Consider the following 25,268-nt stretch of genomic DNA (forward strand, 5'->3'; position numbering starts at 1 on the left):
CACAAAGGAAACAGAGGAGTCTTGCAATTTTATTTGAATAAAGGGAAAGTGTCCACCAGGCCATACTCCCCGGCTTCTCTCTTGAGGTATTGAAGGTGCAGCCTCCTCTAATCCTAAACTTCCAACCATATGTTGCCCTCTTCTTTTACCACTAGCTGAAGTACAGCCCTCCTGAACCACCTACTACATATTCCCCCCTGCCATTGAACTTATATGGTCATTTTCCCTGAAAGTTTGGAGGCTCAGGTTGTTTGGGTTCTGCAGACCCATCAGCTCAAATTGTCCGGGATCTGCAATAGACTTGTTGCAGACCCATTTCTCCAATTACCCTAAAGTTCAGAAGTCCAGTCTGGGTCAAACTGCCTAGGTTCTGTAAGAAATTCACAGGGCTTGATGTTCGTAGAGATGTTAGATCCATTTCAAAGACACTAATACCTGCTTTTCCTAAAGACCCCCACAGCTGTTCTTCTAAGACCTGATTGTTTTTTTCATACCTAGGCCTTACTGAAGACATCAAAACCCATGTCTCCTACCATTAGTGAAGAGCCCAAACCCCATCTTCCATTTGTGAGGACATCAGCACCCATTTTTTATCATTTGTCAAAGAATCGGCTTCTTGCTCAGACCTTTTCTCATCTTCTTCCTCCTCTTTTACTAATTGACAATATGGATCTATTGTTTTCTTCATCCACTGTTTTTTTCTCAGTAGTGGGAGAATTATTGTAGCTGTTGTTTGGGTTCCTGTCTCAACCACGTTCCTCTGAGAGTACTGAACTGTGGCTCCATGGGCACAGGCAGGACCCAGTACAGCGCTAGAAGCTGCTGGTTTTCCTTGGAATAGGCAAGGCACCCTTCCATCAGTTTGTGGCATGTCAGTTTGCCAGGATAACCTGCCTCTTCAGGTGTGAATTTCCAGGATTTGGTAGATGATAACTGCCCCAGGAACCTGCCCAAATCCTTCCACACACCCTGCCACCCCAGGACCAGCTGTCCCAGGGCACATTTCAGTATCACCTCATCTGAAAATCGTCTTCTCCTAGATCAGGATGACACTGGATTCCACAAACCCCATAATATGCTAACAGTGTTAATAAGTAGTATTAAGCAGTTCATGTAAGGATGAACAAGCATCTCTGAGGCCTGCCTAATAAAACCATCTGCATTATTCCCAGGCATGAAGTGGGTATATATATATATATATATTTCCTTGTGCTCACATGCTCACAATAAGATACTTCCTCCGGAAGAGCAAGGACAGAAATGCCAGGGCAAAGGACAGAACCATTGCTTTTATTAACATGTTCTAAAGCTCAACTAAATAAAGAGATAAGCAGTGCAGTCAACAATCTCTGTGACCTGCATAGGAGCTGGACGGTGAATAGCCATCGCAGCTATAGATCACTTCATACAAAACTCTTGTTATCTCGTGCCCCATGCTGGGCATGAAAAGGACTGTGGTGGGTTCACCTTGTCTGGAAATCAAAAGGCCATCAAGCTGCTCTGCCACCCCCCTCCTCAGCAGGATGGAGAGGGAAGGAAAAAAGATGGAAAAAGCCCTCATGGGTCAACATAAAGGCAGTTTAATAAAACGGATGCTTAAGCAGTGGTAAGAAACTCCAAAAGATTGTTCTCTACCTCCCATCAGCAAGCAATATCCGGCCATGACCTGGGAAGCAGCAGGGCTTCAGCATGTGCAGCGGCCGCTCTGGAAGGCAAATGTAAATAATGAATTCCTCGCCTTCTTACTCCTTTCTATTAGCTTTTATATTTGAATAGGTGTCACGTGTTCTGGAATATCCTTTTGGCCAGCTGTCCTGGCTGTGTCCTCTCCCAAGATCTTGCCCACTGCCAGCCTACTGGTGAAGGAGCAATGTAATGTTGGTTTTAGCTCCTAAAGCAAAACCCAGCACGGTGGGGGCTGCTGGCAGTGAAATTAAATCCATCCCAGCCAGCCCGGATACAGAGGAAGACGTGCAAGTGGTAACACTCAATATGAGAGAAAAAAACTTTATTAGAAATGCGATTAACAGAGGGGTGAATTACTGAATGATCTCCTGTGAAGTATTAATCCTGGACTCACTGATCCACTTTTTATGGTGTGAAAAGACCACGGCAAACGATAAATCAGCGAACAGTTGCATGGCAGGAGGAGAAGGCTTCACTCCCGAGGTGATCCCTGCACAGTGAAGTCCCAAGGAGCCACAGCTTCCCGAGAGCGGGGTTGCTGTGAGAATCCAGCGGGACAGCGCGGCGCCTCAGGACGCGGGGGTGCCCTGGACCGCAACAGCGCCGCTTTTCCAACCATCCTGAAGGCACCGCTAGGTCATTTTAAGAAATGTCACTGGATACGCTTCCCACTGGATACGGAGGGAGCCCAGAGCCACCCCAGAGCCCCTTCCCGAACCTTCCGGCGGGGAGATGGACGCCCACTGCCTCCCACTGCCGCCACACTCCCTGCGGCGGGACGGGACGGGACGGGACGGGACGGGACGGACACATCCCCCACAGGGGGGCCCATGCCCCACGGGCGGGGCGGTCCCGTTTCGATTCCCAGAGCACCGTGGATCTGTTTCGATTGCCCCACTCGCACTCGCGCGGTGACGCGGGCGGCGGGGGCGGGACGCGGGGCGGAGAGTTTAAGGGCGACAAGCGGAGCGCCCCGGTGGCGGTGGCGGCGGGGGACGGGCAGGCAGGTAGGTGGATATGGATAGATTGATTGATGCGGTGCCTCGGCCGCCCCTCGTACCCCCTCACCCTCCCGGTGAGGGCAGCGCGGTGCGGGATGCGGGGAGCGGCGGGCTGAGCTGCCCGCGCCCCCCGCGCCGCTCCATGGATGCTTGGTGTGGCGCGGGGGAGCCGCGGCCTCCTGGGGATGGCTTCCCATTCCCATCTCGGTGGGAGCTTCCTGCGTGTTTGGAGCAGTTCCGGAGAGGGGACGCGCTGCCCCGGGCCAGGAGCGGGGGTGCGGGATTTGGCGTGTGGGCAGCGCGGGTGGCTGTGCTGGTTGGGAAGCGAGCCAGGGAATGTGTGGGGTGGTTGAAGGAAAAGGAGGAGAGTGCGTTCTTGCTCCGGCCGGTGTGGTGTGTTGGCCTGGTGTGGTTTGCGCGGAGGAGCTGGGGGAGATGGGATGCCGTGTCCGTGCTTGAAAAGAAGACGGAGAACTCCTTTAGCATAGCCCGGAGCGAAGCATTGCTTTCGGTGGTTTTGGATCCTTCCCCTGAAAAGCAAAAACTCTTCTACAAGGTCGTGGAGTGGTCACTTAACAAAACAGACTTTTTCAACTGGAATGGAGTTTGAGCACACTGCAGAAGAATAAATGCAGAAGGATCTCTCACCAGCTTTTGGGGTTTTTTTAAAGCGATTTACAGGGAATTAACTTCAGATTTATTGCGAATGGGAAGAGGGTTTGCTTTCCCATGAAAACATGCCAGAAGGAGTATTTCCTATCAGTGTTTTTTAACCTACATGCAATTAAGTTTGTCAAGCATTGGCTGTGAACTGCGCAAGCTTGAAAACCTTGATGTTAGGGCAATCTTGGTGTTTTGGTCTTGGGGTGGTTTTCGTTTGTTTTTTCCTCATTCCAGAATGAATACCCTCTGGAGTGAATCTATACAAAGGAAATATGCAGGCTGTTTGTTTCTCTTACCCGATCGTAGAAGCATAGGAAGTGCTGAGTTGGAAGAAAGTTACCAGTATCATTGAGTCCAAGTCCCGGCCCGACACAGCACACCCCCCCTAATAATCACACCGTGTGCCTGCGAGCGTTGTCCAAATGCTTGTTAGCTCAGACTTGGTGTTGTGACCACTTCCCTGGGGAGCCTCTTCCTGGTACCCAGTGTAAACCTTGCCTGACTCAGCTTCAGTAATTTTCATCGAGTCCTGTTGCTGGTCACGAGAGTGGAGAGATCAGTGCCTGCTCCTCCTCTTACCCTCATGGGGAAGTCACAGAGAGCAAAGAGATCTCCCCTCGGTCTCCTTCAGGCTGAATGAACCAAGTGACCTCAGCTGCTCCCTACAGAGATTCCTCTTCAGCGTCCTTGTGGTCTCCTTTGGATGCTCTCTAACAGCTTAATGTACTTTTTATTTTGTGGTGCCCCAAACTGCACGTAGTATTCAAGGTGAGGCCACACCAGTGCAAAGAAGAGCAGGACAATGATGACAGGAACATTGCCGGGCTGAGCAAACAGCTGCAGCAGTGTAAACAAGTCCCTCTTGGACTGAGTTAGGTCTTGTATGGCTGAGCTAGATTAGGGATTTCAAGACTGCTGTTGTTTCAGAGAGAAACAGAAAGATTAGCTTTTCCTGCTGTTGTGAGGTTTTGGTGGTTTTTGTGTTGACCCAGTAATGACACTGGGCAAACAGAATATTGAACATGCTTTTGCATCTTTTTTTTTGTATATAAAATGGGAAATGCAAGTCTTTTCTTAATTTACTGGAAATCATAGGTATTTGTATGTATAAACAGGTGTGTTCTTGAAAAAGCAACTCCAGACATGGCTCAACCTTACATTTCCTAGGTATGACTTGTTAATGGTAGGTTTCAAAGAGGGAAGAATCATTTGAAGCTGAAGGCAAAGAAGGCTGTTTTGTTTCTGTTAACAAAACAGGATGTGCTGTGGAGCAAGGCCAGACCTGTTGCTGCTGCAAGCTGTGAAACAGTCTTCAGGGAAAGCTAGTCAAATGTGCTTGGCCTGAGTTCAGCTTGCAAGGAAAGGAGGAAGGATGTTCTGAGGTGTCATCTGGTTTTGGCTGGGATAGAGTTAATTTTTTTCCTAGTAGCTGGTACGGTGCTGTGCTTTGGATTTAGGATGAGAATAATGTTGACAAAACAGTGATGTTTTTGCTGTTGCTAAGCAGTGCTTATTCTAAGTCAAGTGTTTTCCAGCTTGTCCCACCAGTGGGGAAGCTGAGTGAGGGCACAGAAAGCTGGGAGGGGATGCAGTTGGGACAGCTAACCAGAACTGTCCAAAGGGATATTCCATACCATGGAATGTCACATCGCTCTGTCAGGTTTCTGTTGCCTTGTCCATGGGTGGGAAACTCGTGTTCCCCAGGGTCTAAAGTAGGTACAGAGCTGGTGTGTGCACCCATCTCTTTTTGTGAAAGTTGTTGGCTTGTTCCTGGTCCTTCTGATGTTCATTTCCTTGCTATGTCACTTCCTTAGTACTTGTCACTTGCCTAGTATGTTTCCTGTGTGAAAGTGAACCACAAATCTCTGCTCTAAAGATTAGTAACATTTTAGTGTCCACTTCTTGAGGTTTTGCATGGATTTCTGCTTGTCAGCAGGGCTGGCCCAACTTCTGGCTGGGTTTAGGTCCTGTTTCTGCAGTCCTGTTTGGTGGTCATGCATCTGAAGAAGAACTGAGCAGCCAAGCTGTTTCAGCTGTGGGTTTGGTTGGAGACATCAGGTGGCTGGGCTTTGTTGTTAATAATTCCTTTCTGACAGCTTCCACAAACAAAAAGCAACATACAGTGGGTAATCTGAAAAAAGAGGACCCTGGGAGGTCATTCAGGCCAGCTCTGCCCACAGCAGGGCCCTAGCCCAGAGTCTTGTTGTGTGTATTCTGCTTATACCCCTTGTGTCATTCAGACCTTGCACAAATCTTCCCTGTCTGCTTTATATGTGGTGTTTGAGGTGTTCACAGGCCTTTGAGACATCTGTGCTAGTTGCATCTGGGGTGTATTTGCCAAATGTTGATAAGGATGTTTGTCTTGTTTCTGACAATGTCTGTGCCCTGCAGTCATCAGTCAGAGTACATTTCCAAGGGAAAGCTTGGTATAAAATGAAGAGCTGTAGAGATGTTCTGTCTCACTCTGTGCTCTCTCACCCCAGCCATTTAACATCTTTTGAAAGCACAGCCAGAACTTAAAAGTCTTACAGCTGACTTCCAAAATAAAGAACTTGTGCTTGCCTGCTAGACCCAGGTCAGGTGAGAATTCCTTCTCAGTAGTGAGAGATCCTTTGTGCTGTCAAGGTGTGGTACTGCATAGGTGAAGCTACAGAACAGTAGCCTGAATTCCCCTAGTAGTGCTTCTGCCTGAGCACTTAGGAGGGAAGAGTATCTAGAGAACCAAAATTCTGCAGGTAGTGTTGAGGGTTGCTTGTGTCCAGTGATAGAGTTTGTGTACGGGTGTCCAGTTCAGACTGAAACAACCTGATAAAATGTTCTCTCTATTCACGTACCTGGGAAATGGTTTTGTGTTTTTAGAGGCACACCACTCAAGAGATGCATGCTGTCTTTATCTTTGGAGTTCTGTGATGTATGGGGCACCAACTGGCTGTGGAGCCTAGGAGCAGTAAAGAAACTTCATTTGGTCCGATTTGTGCTGAGTTCAGGACAACCTTCTGATAAGAAGCCATCACTATGCTGCTCTGCTTGCCCTAATCTAATCAAAATCTGCTCTAGAATCTCATTCATTATTTTCCAAGTGGTGCTGGCTTTTACTGGGAGCTACAGGTCTTTGGAACTTCCAAGGTCTGGTACAAATCTAGCAAGTTGACTTCTTACAGAATTTTATTTTTTTCCTTGTTTTATAGGACTGAGCGAGAGTCTATCTATAGAAAAGGCTATCTCTATCTATCTATCTGAATATATCCCTAATGATAGGGATGTCTGATGACTGTGTAAATTACAGGCTCTTCATTTGAGTTGACCAGTTTCTCCAACATGAGCTGACATTTTACAAGGGTTAATATGCGATCTTCTTGTTCATTGTCATCTTCTTCAATATCTCTCTTCATGAGATACTGTCTGAACATTCAATTAAAATATTGTTCAGACAAATGCCACTATGGCCTTTTTCAGACTAAACAGATCCATGAGGATGTCCATGTCTGAATCTCAGGTTCTTTCCTCTCTTCATCATGAGATTTCCAAATGTGTCTGGTCACTTATAAGCTCTTCATTTTTGTCTCTGCTGTTTCTTCAGGGCATCCTCTGAAAGTACGTGTGATTTCCAGATTTTTCATTTGGCTTTTCAACATGCAGTGGAAAACTGAGAGAAGTAAATTTTTCCCTGCTTTTCACTGTCAAGGTTAGGCTCGTACACATTGAAAGGAGACTGTGTTCTGTACATATGTCTTTGGTGGCTGCTGTTGTCATGAAAACAGGTAAAACTGGCTAGCAGGCAGAGCACTGCCATAGTTACAGCCACTTACAGCCTTCTTTGCCTGTGTTTTTCTTTCTCTTACTGGGTCTGCCCTGACATTCACAAATGTCTGTATCAGGTCACAGGAAAGTGTCATTTGGAAGACCTGAATGCAGTGTCCTGTTGCTGGTGTAGCAGAAGGGACATGACAGTCCTTTCTTGGCATCATGCTCTTGGAGCCAGGATGCTTTTGTTGAAGGAGAGCTAATGGTGGAGCCATGAGGTTTCCTGTTGAGAAAACATGAATTATTTGAATGCTGATGAAATGTATTTAGTTGTAACTCAGCCACAGTGTAGATGCATTGTTGGGCTTTTTCTTTTCCAACCAAGTTTGTAATGTCTGCCTCTTGGGTTAACAAGGAAGAAGGAATTATTTGCTTAATAGGACTGAGAAAAGTACAGTCTTTAGAAGTCAGATTTCCTGGAAATAGGAGGATTCCTATTTGTCATCATTCTTTTAATTCAGATGCAGAGCTTCTAAGATTGCTGTATTTCATTTGTTCCTTGCATTATGGAAATCTACTGTGCTTGGAGAATAAAAACATTATCCTACCACTGAGTAATGCCATAGGGATGGATCCTTAAGGCTTAACTTTCAGAATCGAAAATAATTAAAAGCATGGCTGTGAAGGCCTTCTATTTTTTTTTCCTGTGAATTAAACAGTATCATGCAGTTTCTCTTTTCAAAATGTGTAAAGCAGATGCAGACAGAAAAACCAAAGGGCTGGGTTCGCGCTCAGATTTCTAAAGTTTTTAGCACTGCCAGCTTCAGATGCTCAGAAAGCACAAGCTGGCCTCTTGGGACCCATAGCTGGCGTAAGGAGCGCAGCATTTTTCAGTAGTGACAAATAGCTTTTCTGGCCAGTCTCCATTTGTGTTTTCAAAATTATCTTCTGAAGCAAGAGAAATCAAAACTTAGCATTGTAACCACTCTAAAGCTCCCTGCTTCTGACAGCAGTCTGACTGAAGCAGTTCAGTGGGACACTGACCAGCACAGTAACACAAGAGTTGATGACGCCTAAAGTAAATGGGAATTTTGACCACTGGCAGCAGTAGGGTTTGGAGAAGATTGTTTCTGACTTAAGTGTATAATGTTTTGGTTTAATTCTGTGAATAAAAATTAATGTGCTTCATTTTGTTGTCACATTCATGCTGGTGGAGCTGGTTGTCGCATTCATGCTGGTCTCAGGAGTCATAAAAAAAGTAAACAGAGTAGATCACGTCTCTGATTTTTTTTTTTTTGTTTGTTTTGTTTCTGTTTTATTTCTGTGAATGATAAGGTCTCAACAATACACTGGGGAGGGTCTCCCAGGCCTTAGGGTGTCCCCACACCTTTATGTGTTTCTTAGACTCCATAGCTTAGGAGAAATCCCTGCTTCATGAGGGCAAGGTGTCTGGCTGTGATGGAGTTAATTTTCTTCATAGTAGCTGGTATGGTGCTTTAAATTTGTGAGCAGAGCAATGCTCATAGCACAGTGATGTTTTAGCTATTGCTGAGCAGTGTTTGCACAGTGTTGAGGCCTTCTCTGTTCCTCACTTGGCCTCCCAGCGAAGAGGTTTGGGATGCACAAGAGGTTGGGAGGGGGCACAGCTGGGCAGATGACCCAAAGTGACTGAAGGGATAGTCCATGCCATGTGGCATCATGCTCAACAATGGTAATGGGGAGAAGGGGACTTAGGGGGATTAGCCTTCCCTGTCTTGGGAACACGGGCATTATTCCATGTCAGGGGGATGATTAATGATTGCCTTTGCATCACTTCTGTTATCTTTCTCTCTTCTTCCAGGTCTCTCCTGGTTACTGAGCAATTTTTATCTTGATCTACAACTTTTTTTTTTGTTTTACTTCTTCCTTTTCTCTTTCCACATCCCACTGGGAGTGGGAGCATGCCAGCACTTAGCTGCCCAGTGGGGTTAACCCACAGCACTCATCCCCAAAAATCTTTTTATAGTTATATCCAGATAGAGCTGTGTCTTTTACCTGTGCCAGCTCAGGCAGAGTAATAGACAACAGTTTTGTTTAACGATCCTCACGCTTGATAGACTTTACATAATAGGCCCCCAGTTAGTCCATTGGTTTTGAGTTAAAATTGTTTATGCTGCAGGAAGATGTTGGGCAATAGCAAGACATGCTGTGCTAGCCTGCACAGCAGTTCTTTTGGATCATTAACTTAGATGATGTCAGGTCTGCATGCCCAGTGTATCTCTCTGGTCTGCAAACTCTCTGGGTATAGTTGCTTTTAAAGCCTGCAGCAGACCAGCCCAGTTATTTATATGATCTGCAGTTTGAAGCTTTGGCTGGGAAACTCCAGTTCTGGAAAAGGATGAGAACTTGTGTTCTGGTGAAAATTCCTGCTGCCTGGAAAGGGGAGGGCATGCTGCCTTCTCATCTGAAACAGGGAGTTCAATTCCAAAATTTATCAGCACAGAACACGTTGGAAAGTCTTTTTAAAATGCTCATTGCTGCGTCTGCTGTACTGTGGAAAAAAAAAATCTTTTAAATAACTTGCAAATACCTTTTATTTGTACTTGCACTTTTAGTATGTTCCAAAGGAAAGTAAGACAAAAATATAATTCTGGGGAAAAACATTACACTGAGTAGAAGCACAGCTTCCTTTAAAAAAGAAAAAACCTGAAATTAAGCTAAATTTGGAAAACCACTAGTTCATGTGTATTCCTTCTTGAAAAAACTCCTGTGTAGCTTACCTATTTTGGTATTATTCTTGAGAAAATAATTTGTCAAACTTCCTGATGATAAAGAATTGAAATCTGAAAGAATTACACAAAAGATGAGGTAGAACCATATTTTAGTATTTGTTTTTTTCCTTTGTTCTGTTGCTCTATTATTTTCCTTTTTTCACCTTAATAATGCTCATACCATGCAGTGTAAAATAAATTCTGAATATCTTATGAGTACACTTGATTTGCTGTCTGGAGAAGTAGTATTTTTAAAGTTTATACTGCATGTATATTGCTCAATAAAGCGATGATTTAATTTGCTTGAGATAACTGTAAAAATTACCCCTCTTGCATGACTGGTTGTCGTGCCTCCCCCAAGTAGCTGGGACCTCTTTCTCTTGAGTTTAGTTTTTTATCCAGGATTTCATCTGTTCTTGGTGCTTCCCTGGAATTAGCAAGCCGATGGCTCAATTAAAGACATCATCACAGAGGGTGTATTTGTTTAGTTAAGGTGTAACTTCTGACTGGCCATTTCCCAGTCAGCCTGAAGCAGTGCAGATCTGAGCTTTATGGTTTCACCTGATTTTTCTGCTGTTGCCCTCTCAGAGATGTGGGCTGCTGCTCTCCCATCTGCTTGGTGCACTTGTGAGGCTGACAAGTGCTTTTTGTGCTTGGATAAATGCAAAGGCACAGTGCCATCTGTAGTGTGCTTCACCATACCTCTGTGCTCACAGAACAGCACTGATTCCTGGTGTTTCAGCCTCATCCTGAGGAGTACTACAGAGAAAATACATCAGTAATGTTTCTTGCTTTGTCTGTACATTCATATACTTAAAAATATCTAGTTTGCTCTGCAGCCAAGAGATCTTGCACATATTTCAGTCCGGCTTTCAGCTGGGATAATTTTCTAGTCAGTAGCTGGTACAGTGCTGAGTGTTGGATTTAGTGTGAGGATGATGTTGATAACCCCGTGATGTTTTCGTGGTTGCTGAGCTGTGTTTGCCCTAAGTCAAGGGCTTCTCAGCTTCTGATGCTTCCCTGTCCCTGCAGGGGAGCACAGGAAACGGGGAGGGCACACAGCCAGGACAGCTGACCTGAGCTGGCCAAATGGATGTTCTCTGCCATAGAGTGTCATGTGTAAAAATTAGCGGGGAAAACTGGCCAGGGGCTGCTCCTCAGGAGCTGACTGGACATTGGTCAGGGAGGGGGTGATGCACAATTGCACTGTGCATTGGTTGTTTTGTGTATTCTACATATATTATTAGTGGTATCAGTATTAGTATTTGCCCTTCTTTTTATGTGATGTTAAGCTGTCTTTATGTCAACACAGAAATTTTCCTTTTTTTCCCTAATTCTCTCCCCCATCCACTCAGGGAGTGGGGGTGTGAGCTGAGGTTTGTGTGGTGTTTAGCTGCCTGCCAGACTAAACCTTGACATTACGTTAGCAGGTAGCAAAGGTTGCAGATTTTATGGGTTTTGCTACAAGCCTGTTAATAATAAGTAAATCTCTGCATTCCTATTTGGCAAATTAATCTTAATTGCACTTAATCTTAATCTTAATTGAGATTTGTGAGATTTGTACAGGTTTTTACAGGTAATGGAAACAGCTTTTAATAATAAAATCAATCTGTGAAGAAGGATTCTACACAGCAGTTAAGCACTGGATATTTCTCTTGTCTGTTTCTTGTGTGCTGTTTCTCATATGTGTAGCTGCTTTTCCTCTTGCATTTGTTTCTTTCATCTAGCTGCTTGACCATGTGATTAGCTTTCTTTAATGACACTAATTTTAGAATTTTAATGATTAAATAGTTTTTCAGTACGTTACAGTTGATGCTAGTTTCAACCTTTGTTTTCTCTGGCCACTTCCTGTATTAATTTTAATAACTGTCTTAAGTCTGATTCAAGGTCCTCAAGCACTATTACCATGCTATGTTGCAATACTTTCTTGCAGTAATTAAGTTTCTATCAGTTCTGTATGAATTGGATTGTTGAGTATCTAAACAGAGGACCTAGATTAAAAACTCATAAATAAAAAGCAAGTAAATGAGTTTTGTGTTTAATTAACTGAAATATATAGCTTCATGTATTTCTTAAGCATATAAATGCTGTGTTTTCTCAGATGTTTCCTCCTGCATTGAGTATATACTCACACATTGAAATAATTTGGAATCCTAATTTAAAAGATACACTTTAAGACCCGAGGATGAAAATTGAAACAAAAATGCATACCAGTGTTAGATCTGTTGGCTGAAGTTTATTTAAAAGTAGATGAAAAGTTGAGGAGGCATCAACAGCAAAAATGAGGCTGTCACAAGAGCTCTATTTTACTAACCCAACTGCAGGAAACAAAGAAGATGTGCTCTTTTGTCTTCCTTTTCAAATACGCAAAAACTAAGATGAAAATTTAAGTCAGTTTTAGGGAAAGAAATGTCTCATAAGTCAACGCTTTTATTTGATTATTTTTTTTCCTTTCTTTTTGTTCTTTCCTTAGCATGGATCCTATGACATATGCACAGTTGAAGAGGCAAGCTGGGAACCAGGATTTTAAAAATGGAAATTACTCTTTGGCCATCAAAAACTATGATGAAGCTCTACAAACACTTGGTTATTTAATGCAATGGGTCCCGTAAGTATTCTTGAATTATGAGATGCAAACCATAAGACAAACCTGAAATATGTAAATAAGTGCAATTGCACAGTTAATTCAAAACTGTATTTTGACCTAACACTTGATTTTCTTGTATCTTTTTTCACACTCTTTAGTGTTTTATAGTTTTATAGTTATTCTGTTCCTTACATTTATGTGAGAGATTAATTAGGGACTTAAATCTGAATATTTTTACATAAATATCAATTTTAAAGCTCAAATGCTGCAATTTTGCCATGTCCTGGCCTATTGTTATATGAATCATCTGATTATCTGTAAAATGATTCATGCAGGTCACTTTGTTCTTGCTGTTGGGTCATTCTCAGTATTCTGTGACTTGTTAAAAATAGTTTTTCAGCAGAAGATTCCTTTGGGTATTTTTTTCCAGATGCACTTTTTTTTTCCAGATGCTTTTCATCAGTTAACATAAGTTGGTAATGTTATTAATGATTAAATAGTTGAGAATTATGTGAACTATTAAATATTCATTAGTCCTGTATATTAACACTGCTGTTAACCTAATTTAACACCGGCCACTCATTTATTTTAAATGTGGATTTTTCTCTTGGCTTCACCAAATGATGATACACTAAAATGCATTGAGGTTGTTTTTTTTGGTGACCAAAATGTGTTTAGTACCCTTTCCATGCCACAGCTTCCATTCATGGGTCTGTTTTTCCCCATTCCTGGCTGCTGGCTTTCAGTGGGTGTATTGAGGTGGTCTGAGCTCTTGCTAAATCCTCATACTTCATTATTGCAGTGGCTTGGCTTTCTGCTTCAGAAGACACCAGGTTATCACTATGGGTATCCCTAAGGTAGCAGTAGGATGTCACTAACACATTTTATAGCCAATATTCAAATGATCTTTATTATCTACAACTGCATTTTTTACCTCTGATTTTGTCAGGTGGGTGATACCTGTCAGTTTTTAAATTTATTTTTATCACTAACTGTAAAGCATGATCCTTTTTCAAGTGAATAGTCATTCCAAAACCATATCTTTAGGTGTTCCCGAGACATAGCTGTGCTGTTGTGCAACAAATCAACTGCCTTGTACTGCCTGGGCAAGTGGAAGGATTCAATGGTCTTAGCCCACCAAAGCTTACAGTGGGATGCGGAGTATGTTAAGGTATTCAGATGCTTAAGCTGGCAACTTTTGCATGCCTTCCTTTCTTATTTTATTTTATTTTATTTTATTTTATTTTATTTTATTTTATTTTATTTTATTTTATTTTATTTTATTTTATTTTATTTTATTTTATTTTATTTTATTTTATTTTATTTTATTTTTTATTTTATTTTATTTTATTTTATTTTATTTTATTTTATTTTTTATGTAATAACGGTGTCATTATCTTCTTTTTATTGTGTTTTTTGCTTTGGGGCATGATGATTACATATAGCATAAAATTCCAGAATCAGTGTTTGATTCTCCACATAAGCATCAGATTCACAGCTGTAGTAGTATTTTTAATGAAATGATGCAGCTCCCTTTTGCACCAGGAGATGCTGGTTCTCTCTGTACCAATGCTTTCAAGAACTGTATCTACCAATGTCCCAAACAAGGGTTACACGTTAATGAGTCCCCAGTTCCTGGGAGTGGTACTTGGTGACCGAGGTCATATTGTATTTCCAGTGGACAGAACAATACATTGCCCTTGGCTTGTGATTAAATACACATTGATTAAGTACACCTTGACTCAGGTAGCTAGGAGTAAGTAGGAGCTGTACAGTATTTATGATACAGAGTCTACTCTTTGATTGCCTTTTATGTGCAATAAACAGTCTTCTGGTCTAACCACCAAAGACTCCTGGAGCCTTTAGTAGAACGTTTTATATTTAGATATGGTAAAATTGCGCCCAAATACCCATTTAACTTGTGCTGTGTTGCAACATGCCAGTTATCTGATTTGAACAAATTAACTCCACTAGGACTCTGAACTGGTACAGTCTAATTCAGGGTGAATATAAACACGTTCAGGTGCTGTTGGCTGAAGAATATATTGATTATGGGAAAGAAATACTGCAAAATGCAGTGGTGCGGAAACATAAATATTTATTCTGAACCTTGTGACACAAAAAAAACCCCTCAGTATTGTCCAGAGGAGGTTAACATACAGCTGCTGAAAGCAGGTCTTTCATCCTGTAGTTATTTTCCAAGCTTTGAATTTCAGGATTGCTCTTTTAGTATCTGTGATAATATTAGCAAGATATTGTGAAATTCAAGGAATTAGAATAAAACAGTTTATTTAACCTTTTTTTTTTTTTTTTTTTGTTTGGATCTATGTATAAGAAGCTGTGGAGTAAATATCTCAGAATATTTTCCCAACACCTTTTTTTCTCCTTTTTTTTTCAGGCTTATTATAGAGCTGGCCACTCATTCATCATGTTATCAAAGTCTAATGAGGCAGTTTCTATGTTCCACAGAGGTCTGTCTCTATTGAATTCTTCTTCAGATCAAACTCAAATTGCTGAGTTTATAGCAGGAATCTTCATGAGTGTCAATGGTAAGCTCAAATTAAGACCTTGATTTTTCTAAGAGCCTTTCAGTATTGATGACACTTAGTAGCATGTCCTTTTTGAGATCATTCCTTTGATCCTTCAGTGTGTCAGGCCTGTTTGAGGATTAGGAATATACTGAGGATATGGTGAATTTGATTCAGTTTGCATACAGCAGACACCAGCAATCTCAAAACAGTGCAGGGACAGGAACACGTCAATTATGGAATAGTTAGAAAAGGTCAGAATTTACAGTCAGGAAGACAAGATTTGGAGCTCCAGACCCCAGAGGCTTTAAGTGGGTTTTGTCCAGACCACCCTGCTTTTTTTTTAGCCAGATAGATTTGAAAATAATCAGAAGATAGGCAGTTTAAACTGTGTTACAATTTCAGTGTGGAGGCTTTCCCACAGCTCCTTATGGACAGCAATGAAAAGAGGAAATGTGGCCTTACCGAGGCATTGTATCGGTGTTTTTCAGCAATGCCCATCGTCTGTCTGCCTGCCCTCTCTCCTTAGTCTCTCCTCCTCTACTGGCTTTTTGGGCTTTGTCTGATGGGCCTACAGGCATGCCAGGAGATTTCAGGTTGTGCCTCTGCTGCCTTTTCCTGAGCCTGTAGCCCCACATTAAAGTCCTCGATTCCTGGTTGCGGACTCAGTAGCTGATTGACCTATAAGTGGAAGAATTGCCATGATGTTCACAGTGCCTTGGAGCTTTGAGATGGTTCTTGAGAGCAGGGATTAATTTTTCCCCCTTGTTTAATGAAGTCTGGCCACTGATAAACAGGGTGCTGAATCAGCTGGGTGACCAGTGTTTCTTAAGCCCTCACTGGGCAATCCCCTGGGTATTACCCAGTGCTAAAATGATCTCTGTGCAATGAAGTTGGACACTCCAACCTTTGAAGTGGTGTATAACAAATATTCTTCTCTGTTGCTTATTCTTGCAGATCAACAAATCTTGCCACCAGCTTTCTACCCTGCATATGATTATATCTTCAGGGCACATTTCAATGCACTGATTTGGCAAGCAGTGATAGAAAGGCTGGCCCAGAAAGGGAAGTGGCGGGTAAGTGTGTCACTGTGTCACTGTGTCACCTCCCACTGCACGTTGGGCACTCATGTCTTACCACTTCAGCATAAGTTTGTGTTACCTTTAAAAGCCAAAACTGTGAATGTGTATTGCTGCCTGGTTCAAATGTCTTGATTTTTAAGACTTGGAAAAATGCTTTTAGTGATAAATAATTTCTGAAACTCATTTCTGAAAGAGATATGATGGGCTTGAAATCCTGCTTGTCTCTTGCTGCTGTCTGTTGTCTCTCTTGTAGTACCACCTACAGTCACTATTCAATTCAATAATATTCGAATTAGAGGGGTAAAAATACAAATTTATTTGTGGTCCCTTTTACTTTTCCTTCTGTATGACAAGCTGGATTTTTGAAACTGTGAAAGACCCTCAGTAAAGGAGCATCTCAGTGGAAATATTCATGGTTGTTGAGCAAAACCAGATAATTTAGAAAAATCAGAAGGTGGATCATCTGAAATTATTTTAGTCGTCTCTCAACTGTGGAAAAAATTGATGATTGTCACAGTTACACCTGTATGGGATGTTGTTGGTGAATGCTGGCAGTAGGGCCAGCAGGGCACCTGTGAAGAGTAGCTGGAGCTGTGTCACTTCCAGCTGGCTCTGACAGCCCTATTTTAGGTCATGGCTCAAACAAGGTGCTGGTGCCTCAGAGAAAGTGTGCTTTAAAAAGCCTCACTCTCTGCCTGGGAGAGTGAGGGGGAAAGAGTGAGAGAAACAGCCCTGTGAGCCCCAGGGGTAGAGAAGGAAGAGGTGCTCCAGGCCAGAGCAAGGGGCTCCTTTGCAGCCTGTCCCAGGCAAAATGGAAACTTCAGTTGAGGTTTATCAGGGAGACCCTCCTGTTGAGTCATAAGGTTCAGACAGAACCCACTTGCTTTCCAAATTGCTCAGGGGGTGCCTAGATCCTGTTGGATCCAGTCCTACTCCCAGGCTTGGTGAATGGTTTATGTTTAAAGGATAATATATGTGTCATTGAGCCTTTATATGACTTTGTCCCACAGGATTAAGGCTGGCAAACCAAATATATACATATGAATAAAATTAATGACTTATTTAAACTTATGATAATGATCAGACTTAAATACTTTAATCAGAATTATTTACTACACGGTACAGATAGCTATAACAGTTAGTAAATATTATATAATAATATATACACTATATAATAGTGTACTATTTATTGAAGCAATAGTAAAATAATGGTATTAAAGATAGCAAAATTGTTATTAAGTAGAGATTGATATTACTTTCCCATGCCAGTGGCCATGAGCAAACCTCTTTTGCTCAGCCTCCAGGAGTAGCCTTGAGGGGAATTTCCACTCAGGGGAGGAATCTCTGCACACATACAGGAAGGGATGTTAGAAGATGCTGCTTTTAAAAAGTGTGACTGTGTGTTTGTCATGTAAAGGGACTGTCAGTCATGTATTTCTAGGCTGGCTGTGTCAGCTTAGCAGCTTTAGATCAGTTATCAGTAGCATCACCTGTTGGTTCCTTTATCAGGAACTTTGCTGTGTCGTCACCGGTACCAGTTTCTGTCAGGAAACACTGTTTTTCATATCCTTAGAACATATAACTCTGGGATTGATGAGTCAGGCTGGTCTCAGCATTCTTCAAGACCGTAAGCAGTGTGACCTTCCCTTCTCTATCCATCAATGATAACTTTTACAAATAAGGTAAAGTTCAAGATGTTTTACCACCACTTTACCACCACTCTGCTTAGGCAGAGTGGAGAGACCATGAAGGAACAGGCTTCTGACAGTAACCAGAGCCTATGGGGGACCAGAGCCTATGGGGGACTCACACTGGAGCTATGGACTCACTGGTGCCCCACATGCCCCATCCAAGCCCCTACTCTGGGCAGGGACATCTCTCATTAGATCAGATTGCTGAAAGGCTGGCCAAACCTGACCTTCAGTGCTCTTAAGGATGGTACATTCAGAGCTTCTCTGGTCAGCCTGTTCCAGTGCCTCACCACGTGTATCATGAAAAATTTTTTTCCTTATGTCCAATGAGAACAAACCCTCTTTGAGTTTAAAACTGTTGCCTCTTGTCCTGTCACAAAGGCCTTGATAAAAAGTTTTTTTGTAAAGCCCCCTTTTTGATATTGACGTTATTGAAGTGAGTTTTCCCTGAAACCTTCTCCAGGCTGAATAACCCCAGCTTTCTCAGCCTTCCATCACAGGAGAGTTCCTCCATCCCCATCTAATTGAGGCATGGAGAGTTGCTCCATTTTGTGGCCCTCCTCTGGGCTCATTCCAACAGGTCCATGTCTTTTCTGTACTGGGGACTCCAGAGCTGGATGTAACATTCCAGGTTGGTCTCAGCAGAGCAGAGAGGTAGAGTCACCTCCCTTGACCTGCTGACCATGCTATTTTTCATGCAGCTCAGGGTCTTGTTTGTTTTCTGGGCTGCAAGTGCACATTGCTGGTTTTTATCCTACTTTTCATCCACCATTATCCCGCAGGTCCTTCTTCCTCAGTCTGTATTGATACTGGGGATTGCCCTGACCCAGGTGGAGGACCTTGCGCTTGGCCTTGTCGAACTTCCTGGCTTCCCATGGGCCTGCTCCTCAAGCCTGTTGGAGTCCTCTGGATGTCAGTCCTTCCCCTGAGCATTATCAACTGCATCACTCAGCTTGGTGCCATCTGCACCAAGCTTTAAACTCCCTGAGTGACTGAAGGCACCTCACAGTCCCACTGGCAATGTCATTAATGAGGACAATGAATGTACTGGTCCCACTACAGGCACTGGAGGGGCACCACTCACTACCGGTTTCCACTTGGACACTAATCCGTTGACTGCAGCTCTTTTGATGCAGCCATTCTGCCAATTCCTTATCCATCCAGCAGTCCATTCATTAAACTGATATCACCACAGTTTAGAGCTAAGACGTGTAGGGCACTGTAGTGAAGGCCTTACAGAAGTCCAGGTAGATGGCATCCATAGTCCTTCCTTGTCTTCTGGTGAAGCTAGGTGGGTTTTCAAGGAGCAAGGCAAAGCTTTTTAGAGAAACTGAGAAAATGGAAGAAAGCAGAAGAAGATACAGTATTCATTTCTTGCTTTCTGCTTGGGGTGTTGGTGTTAGCTGGACAGTCTTGTCCCCAGTGTAAAGGTCCATTCCTAAAGCAAAGGGTTACTTCCAAGCACTGGAAGTATTCCAAGTATTGGAGAATCTTTTAGGGCCTAACTTTTTTAACATGCTTTTATTTCTGAAGAAATTTTCATCACTTGTAACTTCCTACTCTCCACTGTATATTACATTAATTCAGTTGAAAATTAGAAACTGAGATTCAGTTGCAATATTACAAAGAGGTCTGAAATACTGTTAGCCTGTCTTGGCTTTCTGACACAAGATCTGATGAGGCAGTGAAAAACAAAGTTTTAAGTGTGTTTATAAGAGCATTAATGATTGGGGTTTTTTTTCAGTCTTGTCTGTTATTGTTGTCCGAGAAGCAAGAATTGCCCTGTGATCTCAGAGTTAACCAGGTGTCTCTGAAGAATCTCTTTGAGGTAAGTTCATGTTTTATAATACCTGGATGTTATATGATTATACTTTATCATCTATTTGTTTGAAAATTTAATTTCATGTAACGTAATGTTTCTAAGTGAAATTTAATATTTCCAAGGTGTATTAGTATTACAAAGGTGTAGTTGGAGGCTGTCTGTGAGCCAAGAGCTGCTGGGAGTTCAGCAGCTCTGCAGCTCAGGAGTAGCCAGTTTCCATAGCAGTGACATACCAGCTTTCTAAAGGCATCCACAGTGTTTGTGAGAAATTGAGAAGTTCCACTGGGCTTTACCATGAAATCCTAGAATGATTTGGGTTGGAAGGGATGTTAAAGATGATCTAGTTCCACCCCCCTGTCATGGGCAGGGACACCTTCCACTAGACCAGGTTGCTCAATGCCCCATCCAAACTGCCAGGAATGGTCACCCACAGCTTCTCTGGGAAACCTGTTCCAGTGCCTTATCACCCTCACAGTAAAGAATATCTATATTTCTTACAGTTTCTTTCCTGACAGGAACTTTAGAAGACATTAGCTGTAGTATCTCTGCTTGCTAATAACTGTTGTAAGGTTTGGTGATTTATGAATGCGAGACTCACAAGCTGAGAGCAAAATGAATCTGTTTATTGCATAGTTAAGACAGTGTTTATACACTTAGTGTGAGAATCTTTGTTCAGTCCTTTGCATGCAACCCGGCTGCAGGCCTGCAATAAATCTGTCAGCCTGACAGTTTGTTAGTTTCCTCAAGGTTTGCAGGCTTCGAAGAAACAGGACGCCTTTCCTGTTCTCAGTGTGTACTTCCTCTCATGATTCCCAGGAATTTTCTCAGTATCAGGCTTTGCTGTTGCTCACAAAGGTTTATGTCACTGCAGGCCCCCAGCCAGGTAATAATTAGGATTGACTCCATGATTCTCAGAAGGCTGATGAATCATTTTATTATTTTATACTTATTAAGAACCCCATTGGCCTTACAGACACTCACGATACACGTGGACCCAACTGGTCCTTCCATCTAAACACCATCACCATTGGCCAATTAAGAAACCACCTTTGGTAAACAAATCTCCATAACACATTCCACATGTTCAACAGCTGCAGCAAGTGAAGATTAGAATTGTTTATCTTTCTTTTCTCTGATCTTCTCACAGCCTTCCCCAGGACAATGCCTGGGAAAGTTGTGTGTTGCTCTCAGTGGCCAGAGAGCTGCTGCCACAGGTTTGAGTTGTATTGGTGGAATGTACTAGAATTTGCCATTTGTCTGTTACAGTCCTTGTGGTACTTTGGTCATAATAATTTAAAAATGGTGCTTTTACCTTAATTGTGTTTCAGTTAGGTGCCCGACAGAGTGAGCAGGAGTATTTCTGAGGGTAATGCAAGGGAAATAAATTCACATCTCCTTACAGGCTTGTTTTTAGAGGTAGTGGAAGAATTAGTGAATGGATATATGCAAGCATGTCTTGGTTGGGTATCATTAGGCACTGTGCTGTGCCAATGCTAGCACAGTAACTCCACACTGGCAGTGAAGCCTGGAAACACAGCAGAAGACCCATGCAGAGTGTCTTAGCAAAGTGTCTTCCAGCAAAGCAAAATGCCTCATTGAGTCAGGAAAAATGGGTAGGCTTTGCAAACAGTACAGCCCTTTTTTTGTTGAATTGGCCCAACCAATCTTACCTGTTTTAGTGGGTTTGTTGTACACATGGAAGGCTGAAAGAATCAAGATGAAAAATCCCAAAGTACCAATCCTCCTTTGCAAAAATTAGAAAATGTGGCTTTCTGACAACTCAAACTTCCCCTGCTGCTCCTACATTCTCCCTATAATCTGTTGTATTTTGGTTTGATAACTCTGCTCAAAGAGTATTTCTTGCCAGTCAAAATTTGGCATGAAGTATTAGAAAAAAAGATTTATTTGTAAATGTTGGAAGCATGTGTGAAGGCTGCTATTTAAAAAGATGACTGGCACAAATGGAGAAGTTTTGTCTGAACGCTGTTTCCGACCACCTCCTCATGTCCTGATCCTTCTGGCATATTGTCTCAATTCCCGTCTTAGCTTCTGCTGTACACCTCCAGAGCATCCTATATTGCTATACCCCTTGTAGACTGTGCTTCATGTTCATTAAGTGCTTGCTAGAACATACTTTTTAAGTTCAGCTGGCTTCTGCTCAGGCTGTGTAGTTTTGAGGTTGGAAGAGACCTTCACAATCAACTCAGCAGCACTATAATCATCCCTAAACTCCAGTTGCCACATCCAGAATGCCTCTCGAACACTCCCTGAGTTGGTAACTCCACCACCTCCCTGGGCAACTTATTTCAGTACAGAACCACTCTTTCAGTCAAAATTTTTTCCCCAATATCAGATCTGAACCTCTGCTGACCCAGCTTAAGGCCATTTCTCCTCCGTCTTTCACCTGGAAGGAGGTGAAAGAGACCAACCCCCAGCTGGCTACAGCCTCCTTTCTGAAAGCTGTAGAGAGCAGTGAGGTCTCTCCTTAGCCTCCTTTTCTCCAGGCTCAACAATCCCAGTTCCTTCAGCCCCTCCTGATCAGACCTGTGCTCCAGAAACTTTAACCAGCTCCATTGCCTTTTTCTGGACATACTCCAGCACCGCAGTGTTTTTCCTGTAGTGAGTGGCTCAGAACAGAACACAGGACTTGTGGTGTGGCCTCACCAGTGCCAAGTGCAGAGGGACCATTGCCACCCTTGTCCTGAAGGCCATACTATTCCTGACATCAGTTTGTTGGGACTGAGGCCACCAGAGGAGGCCACCAAGATGATTATGGGAATGGAGCACATCTCCTGTGAGGAAAGGCTGAGAGAACTGCAATTGTTCAGCCTGATAGAGAACAGGCTTTGTGGTGACCTAATTGTGGCTTTACAGTACCTGAAGGGAGCCCACAAGAAAGATGGGGAGACACTTTTTACAAGAGCACATGGTGACAGGAAGAGGGGGAATGGATTCAGACTGAAAGACAGTAGTTTTAGATTAGATATCGAGAAGAAATTCTTTACTCAGAGGGTGCTGAAGCGCTGGAACAGGCTGCCCAGAGAAGTTGTGAATGCCCCATCCCTGGAAGTGTTTGAAGTTGAATGGAGTTCTGAGCAGCCTGGTGAAGTAAAAGATGTCCCCGCCTGTACCAGGGGGTTCAAACTAGATGGTATTTAAGGTCCCTTCCAACCCAAGCCATTCTGTGTAAGTCTATGAAATAAATAGTTCCGTTTTACAGTGGCTATGGCTTGGTTGTTGTTGTGCTACTGATTCTTGTAATGAAAATATAGAAAATACTGAAAAAGAAATGCTTTTTGTCTATGTAAAAATAATGTGTTGTAATTGTTCTCTTTGCTGCCAGACTTCTGAGTTGTATGGTCATGGTGAGAAGCTGCAGGAAGTAGCAGAGTTAGTCAAGTGGCTGATTTCCATTGGGGCCAAGGCTGAGTCCATCGGGCTGTATCCACTGCATGCTGTTATCAGACTGTGTATTAAAGCAAGTGAGTGACATCTGCAGCTAAAATAAAACAATGCTGGCTTTTATCAGAGGACTGACAGCTGGACCTTTATAAAATTAAAAAAAATTAAAACCCAGCAGCTCAGGTCAGGTCATCTAGGTATAACCTTGCACATGCCAATAAAGCACGCTTTTAGAAATGTTGTAAACACTCTCCTTGATCACCCATGCCTGATAGTGGTAGAAACCTAATATAATTGTTCTTTTCTGTGTTTTGAAACAAAAGTGTGATTGATATGGGTCTTTTGTAACCTGAATGTGTCAGCTTTAAAAAAGGTACAGTGTTTCTTTCTCCCATCTCAGTGTGGAGCAGCAGTTTCTTTGTGTATAGTAGAGTCATGAGTCAACCTTAGATTTACATCTTGCCACTCCAAAGGGGGAAAAACCTCCAGGATCTGTTTCTTTAAGTGGGATTTTTTTTTATCATTTCAGCAAAGAACCATCTCTTCTGGTGGTTGCTGACTTGCAGGCCAGAGCTGAAGGATAGGATCAACCAGAAGGACAGAGATGGACAGACCCTGCTGCATATTGTGGCCTCTTCCAGTGACTATTCACAGAAACGCAGTAAGTACGTTTTTTATGTGTGTGTGTTTTGTTTTGTTTTCATATGGAAAAATCTATAATGGAAGAAAGTTTCAGACCCTGGTGTTAAATATTTCATGCTAAGGAAGAAAATGAGAAAGTATCTGCAGGCTTGTAGTGGCAACTGATGTTTAAACATTCCAAGAATTCCTTTTTAAATTTGTATGCCTGATGTGTGACCGTTTTCTTTGCCCTCTGGTTTGTTTGCTTAGGGTTTTATCACAAGTATGCTGCAGTTTTTAGAATCCTAGAAGTTAAAGTTTTTAAATTTTGATGTGCCCTTAAAATCACATTAGACCACCTGGAGGCCTGAAACAAGGAGTTTAAAATCTAACAGCAAAAACCTTCCTAGTAACAATTTTAAGGCAAAATTGGGAACATATTGGGAATTCATTTGCCATAGACATGTTCAAAAAAATAAGAATTTTCAGTCATTTATATACACTATAGCATCCAACTTTTTATTATAGATACTCCCTGCCCAGTTTATTGCATTATGGTATAGGTGTTTTGTTCTTCTTAATTGCCACCAGAACATCTCATCTGTCTTTTTTTTTTAAATGAATAACCTAAGTTTTATCCAGCTAAATAGTTCTTTATTACATTTGCTGTCCTGGTTAGACAATTGCTACTGATTAAGTTGTCTGGGCTGTATAAGCCTGTGAAGTGGCTCCTTTACTGCACCTGCAGTGTATTAATCAAGTTTTCTGGGGTGCATAGGCCTTTGACTCCTTAACTCTCTCAAGGTATCTTTCTTGTTCTATGGTATTTAATTAATCTCTAGTTATATGACAGCATTAAACAATCCTTTATTGAATTCTGTTCTTCAGCTATTGATTAAATTCTCTAAGGGGTGTGGGTCCATTGAGTTCCTTTCTGCAGGTTAGTGAGGCAATTTCTCAGGGTCTTCTACTGACACTCAGCCAACACAGGTCTAAATTAAAACCAGCTAAAGTAACACAGTCAAACATTCCTTAGCTAAGTAAACATAGTTTATTACAAAATTTTTAAAGGACTACAAAATTCCTGGCTAACTAAGTTATAATTTGCTGTCAGCCCTCTCCTGTTCTTTTAAATAGCTGAAAATTGAAGGCCTAGATAGCAGAGTGCCTTATCAGAGGAAGAAAACTAAATGCTTTCCTTCAGTTTCTGTGGGATTTCATTTTGTTACCCTGGCTTTTTCCCTGGTATTCCTCACTCTGCCCACGAGGTGGCAACAGGAAGCAAACATCACAACCAAGTTAATTCCAGACTTTTGGATGCTTAAAGTTTATTTGGTAGTATTCACACGGTATTTATTACATACAGAGCACATATTTTGAATCTGTATTTATTTACTAATGTTTATGTCTTTATGTATTATATATTTTATTAGAAAATGTGTATTTTTATATGTATCGAAGTTTATTTCTTTATAGCTATATATAATAAATATTATAAACCATAAAATCACGGAATCATGAAGTTTGGAAAAGGCCTCTGAGATCTTCAAGTCCAACCTTTGACTTCCACCCTGTCACCTTATGACACTGGGAAGAATTTAGATTTTTTTTAAAGTTAAAATTATGCTAGAAATTGTGCCAAGTAATTAAAAATAAAAAAGACAACATAACAAAAAATCCTGAAAAATGTG

At 42.1% G+C, this 25,268-nt stretch overlaps 1 protein-coding gene across 1 annotated transcript in view; it reads left to right on the forward strand.

The window, feature by feature from the left end:
- Nucleotides 1–2,642: 2,642 nt before the first annotated feature.
- TRANK1 (tetratricopeptide repeat and ankyrin repeat containing 1) overlaps nt 2,643–25,268 on the forward strand; it is a 51,876-nt gene continuing 29,250 nt past the window's right edge. Inside the window, exons 1-8 of the mRNA XM_063157133.1 lie at nt 2,643–2,693; nt 12,318–12,452; nt 13,479–13,602; nt 14,830–14,980; nt 15,917–16,035; nt 19,477–19,560; nt 22,898–23,036; nt 23,486–23,617. Of these exons, the coding sequence (XP_063013203.1) occupies nt 12,319–12,452; nt 13,479–13,602; nt 14,830–14,980; nt 15,917–16,035; nt 19,477–19,560; nt 22,898–23,036; nt 23,486–23,617 (883 nt within the window). The 5' untranslated portion in view covers nt 2,643–2,693; nt 12,318. The remainder of the gene's footprint in view (nt 2,694–12,317; nt 12,453–13,478; nt 13,603–14,829; nt 14,981–15,916; nt 16,036–19,476; nt 19,561–22,897; nt 23,037–23,485; nt 23,618–25,268) is intronic.

This window comes from Melospiza melodia, chromosome 1, assembly GCF_035770615.1.
Source record: "Melospiza melodia melodia isolate bMelMel2 chromosome 1, bMelMel2.pri, whole genome shotgun sequence".
In the NCBI taxonomy this organism is placed as follows: domain Eukaryota; kingdom Metazoa; phylum Chordata; class Aves; order Passeriformes; family Passerellidae; genus Melospiza; species Melospiza melodia.